Raw genomic sequence first — 12,490 nt, 5'->3', positions numbered from 1 at the left:
GCGTTATTTGTTAATTGTAATGATCTAACTTGTGGAGTCGGAAAAGTCGGAAAACATGTGACGTCCTAGAAACACTGACAAAGTTTGTTTTTTCTCAAACTTTATGAAGTTCTGACATGTTTGTTCTTTTTTCAAACATTAGAACACACACAATCACTATGGGTTTGTATAATAGACATGCATCCCAAAACCTTTGTTGATCAATATTTGTTTGTTTGCTAACCAAACTTCAGCGACCGGGGGGAACCGCTTAAATGAACCGTTCACTTGACCGGGTATGGTCGAGAAGATGCTTTACAGTACAAACTTTCTACTTTACTCGATCGTTCATTTGTTCAGCTGAATGTATATCACTTAATTCAAATATAATGAAAGGGACATGTAATCATAAACAGGACGAACATAAAGTAATAATCTATAGACGTAGAGGAAACTAAACCAGCGTCTTTCGCCTTATTTTGTTCAGTCAGCGAACAAGCTGTTCGATTCAATTACGCAAGCCTTTGTAGTCAAGCTAACCCTTCTTTGTGCAACCTCAGCAATTCAGCAGTTCAGTCAGGAGTAAAGGGACTTATTCTGGTGGCCTCTATTGTACACAACAATCTCTCACCATTCAGAAAAGGTTCAACAACACAATGTTTTGTATCCCGACAAGCTAGTTTTGTTAAGGCAATTGCGGATATTATTGTACCAAAAGCACTTAATTCAAACTGATGAGAGATCTAGCGAAGCAATTGTAAACGCTGGAACAACTTTATTTCAAGTGCAGTCAATTGTAAAAACAGTTATTTAGTCATCACGGACATGTTCAACAGCGGTCCTTTCTGTATGGTAACAGGCTATTTCCGTTGCCGAGTGCGTACAAGGTCACCAAATGTCAAGCTGTGTTATAGGCTGGGTAGCAGGCTGCGCACGGTGGCTTTTTGATACATCGTTTTTTAATGATTTTTTTACAAAATTATTTCTTTTATATATTGTGTAACGCACCACTGCTAGCTTACTTTGAATTTAGAATAACACTGTGAATTTGTAAAAAAGTAAAGTTACGTAGAATGACTACTTGTGTTAGGTGTAGATGAGAAGTTGATACATTTTCCAAATACAGAATCTCTCTCTAAATCTGCTGAGTGACCAGTGGTTTAGAATAATAATTATTTAATCATTGACATTGCCGTGATTAATATCTACTCTTTTCGCAAAATCTATATTGGCCATCACAGCTGTTGGGAAAAAGCGACAGCCATCAAAAAACAGTAAGCAACTAAAAAAATACTGGACCTTAAAGGAGATTGCTATGGAGGCTAATACATCTTTCTCCAAGTATTTACACGTACAAATTGTAGAAAACGGGAGCTATTTGATAACGCTGCAATATCACGCAGAAAGCAATGCGCAAAATATCAAAGCAACCCCGGAGACTTCTGCGTAGGCTAGGACTGTGTGTGGACTCAGGGCGTTAGCCGTGTATTGATCCCTCGCTGCTTATGGCCAGCAGCGCAGAACAAAGGTGCGCCCTTAAACAGGCACCACCTGTTAACCTCATTAATATTCATGAGGGATCGAGTTACAGGTCCCCAAGCGCGAGCAATCTCCCGTGCGTTCCACAAGGGACACGGTTTGGGACACCGTTCACAGAAATCAGTGACAGTGTAACGGCCTTAAGGACTTGTGATGACACCTGTTTTCACGGGGAATTGGTTTCCTTGTGTCCGTTCATCCCTCGGCTCACGGTACAGGTGAAAAAATGGCGTTGGAGCGCGCGCTGCTGGCAGCCAAAACGGGCGACGAAGTAGCGTTACAACAGCTGAATCTAAGCGGGGCTCTACACGACGGCGTAGCGGACGAGTTCGGCGCTACCTGCGTCCACCACGCGGCTAGAACAGGCCAGCTGTCCTCCCTGAAATACCTCGTCCAAACCGCGAGACTCAGCAGCGCGAAGAAGGCGAAGAACGGCGCCTCTCCCGCCCACGACGCCGCGGCTACAGGCCAGCTCCCCTGCCTGCAATGGTTGCTGAAGTTTTCCGGGTGCAATGTCCGGGACAGAGACACCAGCGGGGCCACCGTGCTGCACCTGGCGGCGCGGTTCGGGCACCTGCCGGTGCTCCAGTGGCTGATCGCCGAGGGCTGTGAGCTTCAGGACACGGCAGGACACGGCGTCACGGCCTTACACTTCGCCGCTGCGAACGGAGACGTGGAGTGTTTAAAATACCTGCTGAAACAAGCGCCAGGGTAGGTCCGCTAGTCGTAAACACCTGTGCGAAATCTTTCCTCTTAGGATCTAATTTAGCGTTTGGTTTATGATTATTGCTACGATAGGTGAACAAAGTATCATGTTACAGAACATTAACTCAACTGTCTACAAAAGTAAGAGTGTTTTAAGATGTATAACTGCTGAGTAAAGGTAGGTCCGCTATCCGTAAACACCTGTGCGATTGTGTTCCTCTCAAGATCTAATTAAGCGTTTGCTTAATGATTATTAGTACGATAGCTGTTGAAAGTATTGTATAGCAGGGCTTCAAATTCAGAATATTTAGCTGTCTACAAAAGTAAGGGTTAGTAAGATATGTAATTGCTAAATAAAGGTTGGCCCGCTATCCGTAGACACTTGTGACGTCTTTTCCCTCAGGATCTAATTAAAGACCGTTGACTTTGTAATTACATATCTGCTGGTTCGATGGCTTTCTAACTATAGCCTTAAGCTCTCAGTATTAGATCAAGAGGTAGAATATAGAAAAAGGGAAGCTGGAGCTTTATTTTGTCAAGAGAAAGAATAATCAAGATACCAGGCGGAACAAGCGCCAAGGTAAGTCCGACATTCGTAAACACATGACGTCCGTTCCCTAGTGAATTAATCTAGAGAACGTTCACGTCATAATTACATACTTTTTGGTTCGATGGCTGCCAAACTAGCCTGAGGCTATTAGAAATGGCTGGCTAGCTGTGGTGACCCCGGCAAAAACATTGCATCCATTTACATGGCGCGAAAGTGAACTCAATGACGTGTTGAACTATTTACAAAAGCATTGCACTATTTACACAAAGTAATGGAATATCGACAAAAGCATTACAACGCCAAACCCCTTGACAAAACAAAGTATCAAATACACAAAAGGCTAAATTGCTGAGAGAAAAAACGTAACAGTTGCTTGAAAAGTTTGCACAGAAAATTTGTCTCCAAGTTGTGCCGAGGTTTTAGATTTGAAGAAAGTAAATTGTGCCTACGTGATCCTACGCAGGTAATAATGCCACAGCAACACGGCTTGCATAAGACCAGGGTTACCGCACGCCTTGTTTCCGTATATAGTAACATTATCTAACACATTCTGGTCGCTTCATGGACCGCAGCCTTTAAAAGACTAAAGCTCATGTTCTAAAAGCCAATCCATGATTACGTTACCCAACATACTAGATTGTTTTGGGGGTACCCTATACTTTCATTGTCACAGTATCTCTGTTTGTTTTCTTTCGTTGTTTACGGACTGGTTTACTTTACTTTCCCTCTAGTTTGTTCTCTGGCACTGTGAAAATAAGATCTAAAAGCATACATTTTGTATTGAAGCAAAGGGTGTAATTGATTGCAAAACAAGCCTTTGATGAGCAATCACTCTTGAAACAAGATAAATTGTATTTTTGTTTCCGAGGCTAGCAGAGTTCTAGACATAGAAGGTCAATCAGAGAAAGACCTTTTAGGTAAAGTGCATGTAATTGAGACAGGATTGAGAAGAACATGTGTATCTACATGTTCAAGACGTTGTTCAAGACCAGGTATGACTTCACCAAACTAAAATGCTAAAGTTTAATGCAAGATTGATTTTGGCAGTTGGGGATAGCAAAAATTGTCCTATCTTAATTTTTGCACAGTCTACTAGATCATAATTTTTTTGCATAATTTCAATGTTTCTCGACTCTCATGATATCATTAGTTGTGTATAATGCTTCAGAAACAAGTCTAAAGATAGATGTATAGAATATGTTTTCTAAAGTTCTGCCAATCTAAGCATAGATTTTTCATATTGTCTATATTCATTTATCTACGATATTCAACAATAGGTTTTGTACTTGAAATTTTTCACAATCTTATAATTCATGTGTATTTTCCCCTCCCAGTTTGGTGAATGCAACAGCGGACAATGGCACCACGCCTGTGTACTTCGCCATCCAGGAGGGACACCTGGCGTGTGCGGAACACCTGGTGGCAGGTGGGGCAAACGTGCATCACAAGGCCAATGACGGCATGAGGCCGGTCCACGCAGCTGCTCAGATGGGGCACCTCAACATTCTCATATGGCTGGTGAGGCTGTAATTCTTGATTTGTTAACTGTTACATAATTCTAGCTACTTAAACGGCCACTTGTCAACCGCTATAATTTCATCATCGCAAATATTTGATCACTAACATTTTCGACAGTGATGTTTGTGCAGTGAACTACTCACTTTTCCCAAAACTGCTAAAATTACCAAAGGCTTAGTAGACTTGGTACAAGTGGCTTTGCCCAAATTTTCATTGCACTAAAGTGGCAAGGTGGTCTTGCGGCTAGGGTTGTTTAATTAGAACCTTAAGGTTCTAGGTTCAAATCCCAAACAGGCCTTAAAGTTGTGCCATTGGGAAAGGCACTTTATATCTACATGTATTTCTTCACTCGACTCAGGTGAAAATGAGTACCTACAGTAACACGAAGCTTCAGTTAAGAATGTCCTCTTGGATGGTTCATACATATAATATCTAGCTTATTGTGTGAGCGAAAGAGGAATAAATTTTTGCTTCACCCTTTGTTTCATATGGAGTATTTGTTTACCTCAGTATACTGAAGGGATTATCTTACATCAAGATACCGTTAACAAATCCACTTTATCTCCATAATCTGTACAGGTGAATGATCAAGATGCGCTGCCAATGGAACGAGACAACGACGGCGCCACGCCCATCCACTTCGCGTCCTCCCGAGGTCACGCCAAGGTGGTCAGCTGGCTGCTGTTGCATGGTGGGAAGTGTGAGAAGGACAACCTGGGTGGAACCCCCATGCACGATGCGGCAGAACACGGGCAACTGGAGGTGAGGACTGTTCCATTTGAATAGACCTCTTGGAAAGGAAACAATAGGAACATTCTTGCATAATACCTTAACCTACCTAGTCCCTTCACCAATTCCAGGTCGTTAGGGGGACAAGGTAGAAATAAAACATAAGCATAATAAAACCCTATAAAAAAAAGCCTCATACAGGTGTACAAATAGGTATACCATCCAACAGTGATGGTACCTATATAACTTTGCTAGGAGGTAAACTAACTTTGTCAGAGATCAGGACTTAATTCTAAAGGAGTGGAGAATGAGCTCGATTCACACTGTACCAACACGCAAATGTGTAATTCATAGAGGATGAGCAATGATTGACATACACAAAATTTTCATTAGGCTTTCAACTTTCACACTACTTTTGAAATTTTGAACTTTTGATGACCTTCCAACTTCAAAGAGTCTATTATCATATAATATCGTTCATTTCTGTATGTTGCTGTCTCCAGTGTCTGAAGGTGCTGGTGGAGGCTGGGGAGGATGTCCACGGACAGGACCATGATGGGTTCACCCCCGCTGACCTGGCCGAGGAATGTGGTCACACTGTCTGTGCAAAATACCTGCACACTGTCATGAAGGAGGTCAGATTTACCTTTATACATGTAGATCCATCCTTATTTTGGGAGCAAGACCCGGTCAACTTGGCCAGTGTGCTATCATGTGTGTTGTTGATGTTAGACTATAATGCGACTTTGCAATGGATTGAATCAATGACCTAAATCAATTGGTATTATTTATATAGATCTATTACAGTGCTATCTCCAAAAGAAAGTTACTCAGGCAACTGGATAAGATTTTGAAACATACATTTCAGACAGCAGCTGCTATCTTTGGTCAGTCATCATCGAAAGCGGATGCTGTATGAAACATCTGTTCTAAAATTTTACCTAGTTACTTGTCAAGAGTAACTGTCTTTCGGCGTATTTTATTACCTGAATGTCTAACCACATTGACATAATGGTACAGTCTATTTCTGAGACTTATCTGTTATTTCTTCTCCGTAGAAACCTCGGCGTCTCTCAGCACCGTCCATCGCCAAGCTGCCGCAGCGCCGGCGGGAGTCCATGAGGGAGAACACAAAACCTGTCCATGGGGAGCCAGTAAGGACTTCAGGTACACTACACAATGTCATATACCTTACTGACACTGACAATGAACATATACAGTGTTAACTCATTTATTTCCATATTTTGGTGCAGCATGTGGACTAGAGTATCAGTAGATGTAATGTGAGACCACAGTGGTTTCATTACCTTTGTGTATTCTACATGTCAATTATCATTTAATATAGAATAATCAATCAAATACATGTATTCTGTAGGCTATTGGTATACGATTGATACACACGATAACAACACTGCATACATAAATCATTAAATATAAGAACAAATATTATGCTTATATCTACCGATGATATATCTTTTCACTCTTATTTTCATGTAAAATGACTGAATGTTTAATGATCAGTACTAGTGTTTCAAATTCATGATAATTCTACCCCCTCCAGCGCTGGTTGGTGTGAGTGAGGAGGATAACAGATCTGAGGAGTCTGCTGTGTATCAGAATGGGGATAATGGGGAGTATGAGGACGTCCTGGTACCTCCCAGGGACAAACCAGGTCAGCCTTCCTTTTATTGTGCTATAGAGAAACAGAAGTGCTTTTGACATCTTCTATGCATGTCAAAGGCTTACTGTGAGCTCTAAAGCCTTTTTAAAAAGACAGCACACCATGGCAAAGTCTGAAATGTAAGGTTACAACATGTAACCGTGGAGGATTTTCTGTGCAGACTATGGTTTGGTGGAACCATTAAGCAAACTGTTGTCACTCAATACTGTTGATTCTGCTACTTTACCCCAATTGAGAGAAGTGGTGTTTGGCGTGTCAATCTGTGTGTACTGTGCACTTTTGACTTTGTCATGTTGCAGTGTAGAGGAAGGCGACAGGGGTATTTCTGAACTATTTAATCTGGAAGAGCTCACAATAGTGTTGTTGAAGTGGGTAAGAGAGTGTCCTTTTCCTCTGGCAAAAAAGTGTTCTCTGTACTACACCATTTATCAAGGGGGTGTTATTTTCGCTTAAGTCACTTTCTGTAACAACTTTTGTATACCATATCATTCTATTCCTCCTAATAGCACCAACCCAGTTGGTCAAAGCAGAAGTCCACCAGACGAAAAAGAACTCCCAAGAAGAAAAGGAGCCGTACCCTCCCATCCCTCCTCCTGACTACGACATGGAGGACCAACCAGAACCTGTTGACAGAGACACACAACCGGTCTTCATCCCACCGCCACCTCCCAACGAACCGCCTCCTGAGATTCCACCACGCGTGGAGGACGTCGAACAGAACCCACCGCCCGTCCCTCCTCTCGATCTACCCGAGTCTCCCGCCGCCCTGCCGGTTCACCCTCTGCTGAAGTTCAAGTTCGGGGAGGACCTCAGTGTGCAGCCACCAAAGCCTGAGGCTTCTGAGGAAGGGATGACCAATGGCGAGACAGAAACTAACTCGCCGGCGAAGCTCGTCAGAGCAGGATCCGGGAATCCTATTGTACAGGTATGCTGGACGCTACTTTTTACATACCTCCTTACCTAAATCTTTGGAAGCTACCTAATATCATAAATAATAGCTAATCAAGTATTCTGTATAAGTGCAAGACTAACAGAAAACTACTAGTACTACCCGGTAGTAATTTTGAAGAAAGTTGCTAATGTCTTTTTGCCTGCAAACAATTGATTGCTAAAGTCAGCATGTTTTTTTGTTTTTTTTTATCCAGCCCCACATCAGCTCTGTTAACAGAAGACCAGACGCACCCGTGAATAAGGTTGTTGCCACTGAAGAGGTTAGTACATGTACCTTGATTTTCAACTTTTTCATCAGCAAATAACAAATTAATCATCAACCATCATGGTATTTGGCTCAATCTCTATTTGGAATCATAAGACTGTAAGCCAGAGGGAGCTCAAAACATAACACTGTGATATGACGTCAGGCATACCCAAGGACCACCATTTAAAAGATAACAATAAACAATAAGATTTGTACTAATGCATCATCATCAATCCCTGAGGTATGCAAACTTAAGACATCCAGGTGTTCAAGATACCACTGTTTCATAGCGGTCTTAGGGTAGCTGGCGGACTTGACGTTTGATTAAACAATTTTATGTAAAAAGTTTTGGCATGTAATTTTAGAATATGTTTTTCATGGTACCTAGCTTACTTATGAGAGTTGACGTTTGATGATTGCACAAAGCTTTGAGCATGTCATTTAAGAATTGTGTTCTCTGCTTCCAGGTACCTTCCAACAACAGACCACCTCCCAACACAAGTTGTGCAACACCCTCTTCCATTGAGTCAAAACCTGCCACACCATCCAGATGGCCACCAACACCTGCTCCTCAACAGGCACCTGCAAACCCACCAAAACAGCCACCTATAACCTCACCTAAACAACCACCCATAATCTCACCGAAACAGGCACCTATAACCTCACCAAAACAGGCACCTATAACCCCACCGAAACCAAAACCATACATGGCTCGTCCTCCATCTCCAATCATCATTGTTCCCACCAATGTCCCCACCAATGTGCCAACTAGTCCGCCCACCCCTGCTGTGGTAAGGACCCCGCCGGCCAGCCCAATCACACAAGACCAGGCAACAGGTGAGATGTTTCTGATATATGACTTCATATCGTATTTATTGTCAATGTAAATCATCAAACTGCAACAGTGACGCCTACATTTGTACATGTACCTGAAGATGTTTCTGATATATGACTTCATATACTACAGCCGTCGGGGGATCCTATCCGCTGTCGGGCTGGTACCTCGGGTGATACGGAATAACCTGTGTTGTATTCTGTATATATCGTATCTATTGTCAATGTATTGTCTTCGAACTGCAACAGCGACACCTACATTTGTACATGTGCCTAAAGTGTGAATTAAAACCAGTCACAAGTTCTGTACATGTTTGTAATGCTTGCCATTTTGTGGGCAACTATTTCCAACGACATTGTATGTTGCCTAGATTGAGTAAGCAATGTTGATGACCATCTCAATGAATACGTCAAATACACAGGTGAAGTGCTTGTCGTCAGTCCAACAAAGAACATACCACCATCCCCACCTCCAATGAGTCCCACAAAACCAACACCTGTTGTAGAGACACCAAGCAATGGTACAGGTCCTGTAGATGTGACAAAACTGCCCTCCATGCAGACCAACGGTGTGCCGGCGTGGAAGCAAGCCATCCTCCTCAAAAAGCAGCAAGTGGAGAAGGAAAAAGATGCTCTTGATAAACAGAAGGTTTGTGACCACATTTGTTTGCCTGGCTACATTGTGTATATCATACAGTAGGATATAATTTGTCATCAGGTTCATGTATATGTACATGTACGTATGATATACACATCCTCTTTTATCAACCAACGAAAGATAAAGCTCTCTGTATATCCCTCTACTCAAATGTGATTTGTTTTGCCAAGTTTTCTTGTATGAAGTAATGGTTGCTGTATAACTTTAGGAAAATAGATCCACTCAAGAACTTTTCTGAATGGACACATCTCTTATCTTCAGTTTGCCTGTCATTTCTGTAACAAGTTTATTCAGTTATCAGGCTGTCTCCAGCTGTTAATTTTCCCGTCCCAATCATCGTTTGGGAGCCCATTTTGTTGATTTTCGTTGTTCAATCTGTTGTTTTGAGTTTACAAAAGTGCATCTTTACCAATGTCATGTCATGAAGTTTTTTGGACAGAGAGGGTGAAATTCTCGTCTCTCACATCAAGCAAATATCTGTCCTGGGACGGAGGGACTGGTCCTGGAGACAGCCTTGTCAGTTACTAGTTCCTTCTTTTACATTTAGTATTTCCAGTAATGACTCAACTGTCCTTTTTGCCAAGTTCATCTGTTTTGCAGTATTATATTTAGAAGACAAGTCAACCCTTTCTGTAACCCAACTGTCCTCCTTTACCCTTCCGTGATGACTGACATTACAGGACCGGGCAGAACAGGCCGCTCTGTCTAAGAAGGTATTGATGGAGACTTTACTGTCGCAAGGCTGCAGAACAGACCAATCAGGGCAAATCAATCAAACAACTGGCCAATCTAGTCAAATCAATCAAACAATTGATCAATGCAGTCAAATCAATTAACCAACTAAGCAGATAATCGGTCAATGAATTGTTCTGAATTATGTAACTCTCAAACGAAGCAATGATTGTTATTTGCTGGGAATGTGTGATTTTCCAGATACCTTGCTGAGCGCTTGCTACCTTGAGGTGATCATGATGCTGTCTGCTTTGCTGATATTAAGATTTTTGGCAAAGTTGCTGCTGCATATCCGTCATTCCTCGCAATCTATGGGTGGTATGGGCCCAATTTATACACGTTTTTGAGCCGACTTGGAGTTGACTCTGCAGACTTGGAGTTGACTCAGAAAATGTGTGTAAATCGGGCCATAGTGTAATATCTTGTTTGCTAATTGCATATCCTATTAGTCTATTTAACAAAAACATCTTTAAACATGAAGAATAAAGGGAGATGATTGGAAATCTTGGAAAGTTTGCTCTATTACTTAGTACATGTAGTTATTCCACTTTAGAGAAAATTCTTGTTCAAGCCATCAATGAATTGTTTAAACATTGAATATTCAAACACTATAATAATGTACAATACCATCCTTCCAAGTACATCACTGAATATAAATGGTGCCATTCTGGAAAAAACAAAATTCAAGCTTTAACCTTGTGTGTGACCTTCCCCAGCTGGCAGAGGAGGAAGCCATCTTGGCTCAGGTGCCACACTGGAAGAGGGAGATAGTCAAGAGGAAGCTGGAGCAGCAAAGGTGATTCATTTTTTTATACAAATGGATCAATAATCAATATACCACCTTGAAATAGAGCTTGAATATATCATGTTGATTTTATCATAATCTGTATCTCAAGATCTTATTGCTTAATTCAGATTCTGGACAAAAACCCCAATTCAACTTTTAAAAAGAGACTAGAACAACCCACAAAATCAGGGTTACCTATCCAAATGCTGTATATAGGAGAATGTTTTTGTAGTAACTTATCACACTTTTCAACATTGTTAGTGTTTAATAGCTGTCAGCCATCTTGAAAAACTTACTTGTGCAAGGTTTACTGCAAAGCATGATGGGCTTGCACAATGAAACATTTCCTTGACCTTGACTACAGAAAAGACGAGGCGGCAGCCAAGGAGAAACAGGAGGCTGCGAGGAGACAACTGGAGGAAGAGGAGAAACAATTCAAGGAGAAACTCAAGCAGGAGGGTGTGGATGATGACAAACTGTCGCCATGGCAACTAGAGATGATCAAGAAGAAGAAACAGCTGGTCTTCGCAACTTAGGCTTTATGGAGTGAAAGAAGCATACTAGATTATAAGCCACACATACAGCTTTAAAATTAATGTTCACATATATATGTACGTTGAATTTGAGATGTTAAGAACTGGAACCAGGGACTGTCTTTTTGTGTTAAACAATGTGATGACCACTCTTTTTGTTTTCAAGCAACTTGTATGCATTTTTGACAAGAAAGTTTTAGCATCTTTGGTCGGATAAATATTACCATGATATCTTAATATTTTCCGACAATGAATGACCAAAGGTACATGCTAATACAAATATGTAACAAAAACGACAAGTATTCTTTGTGACGTCACATGTTCATAAGCCACCAAATGAGGCCTTTATCAAAATCATGATCACAATTTTTGCAATTGTAGCATTATCAGACTTTACGGTTCATGTATTTCTACACTGTATATAATAAGACATTACTGATAACTTAATATGAATGGTGATAAGAATACTGATATCAAAGAAGCAGAGTCTTCCTTTCATAGCTCACTTTTGAAAAGAACAGAATTTCAAAGGCAATTGTACAATTCTTAGAGGTCATTTTTGTAAGTCCTAAGTTTGCTGTATCAGACATCTTATTTGTGTTCATTTCCTACCAGATTAGATTATGTAAAATGTATGAGGAGTTTGGCATTACTTGGATTTTCATCTATTTCCCCCTATACAAAGAATAGTAAGATAAGTACATGTATATTCATGAATTATGACAAAGTTAACACAGATTGTTATGTTTTGTTTGCAACTGTTGGTACTCTTTAATCATCAAATAAAATCATCCAATTTAGTTATTGAATGTGATTGTATGACACTGCTGTTAAAGTTTAATCAGTCTAAATATACTGATGTTATGTTGATCATATATTTTTGCTACTTTTAACCATCTTCCAAACATTATGTGTTTTGTGTCGCTGTCAGCAAACTTAGATATATTTGATTCACTTTCTGTACAAAAAACACAATAAAGCTAAATACCATAATCATATATCATTGTTTTTTTTCCTTTTGTAAGGTAATGCTCCACATTTGGATGT

The 12,490-nt window shown here is 40.8% G+C and overlaps 1 protein-coding gene across 2 annotated transcripts; it reads left to right on the top strand.

Moving 5' to 3' along the window:
• Window positions 1-1,531: 1,531 nt before the first annotated feature.
• LOC136444055 (espin-like) lies at window positions 1,532-12,441 on the top strand. 2 transcript variants are annotated; one of them, XM_066441514.1, is made up of 13 exons: window positions 1,532-2,229; window positions 4,108-4,291; window positions 4,871-5,053; window positions 5,524-5,655; window positions 6,079-6,187; window positions 6,582-6,692; window positions 7,208-7,626; window positions 7,847-7,912; window positions 8,367-8,736; window positions 9,156-9,382; window positions 10,072-10,104; window positions 10,840-10,919; window positions 11,275-12,441. In XM_066441514.1, the coding sequence occupies exons 1-13, from the start codon at window positions 1,745-1,747 to the stop codon at window positions 11,444-11,446; spliced, it is 2,571 nt and encodes an 856-aa protein (XP_066297611.1). In that variant the 5' UTR covers window positions 1,532-1,744; the 3' UTR covers window positions 11,447-12,441. The 2 variants fall into 2 exon arrangements, with proteins under 2 accessions (XP_066297611.1, XP_066297612.1); XM_066441515.1 differs by lacking the exon at window positions 10,072-10,104.
• Window positions 12,442-12,490: the final 49 nt, after the last annotated feature.

Source organism: Branchiostoma lanceolatum, chromosome 10 (genome assembly GCF_035083965.1).
Source record: "Branchiostoma lanceolatum isolate klBraLanc5 chromosome 10, klBraLanc5.hap2, whole genome shotgun sequence".
NCBI classification, from domain to species: domain Eukaryota; kingdom Metazoa; phylum Chordata; class Leptocardii; order Amphioxiformes; family Branchiostomatidae; genus Branchiostoma; species Branchiostoma lanceolatum.
Note: the sequence above shows the minus strand (reverse complement) of the source record. Positions and strands in the feature narration are given on the sequence as shown.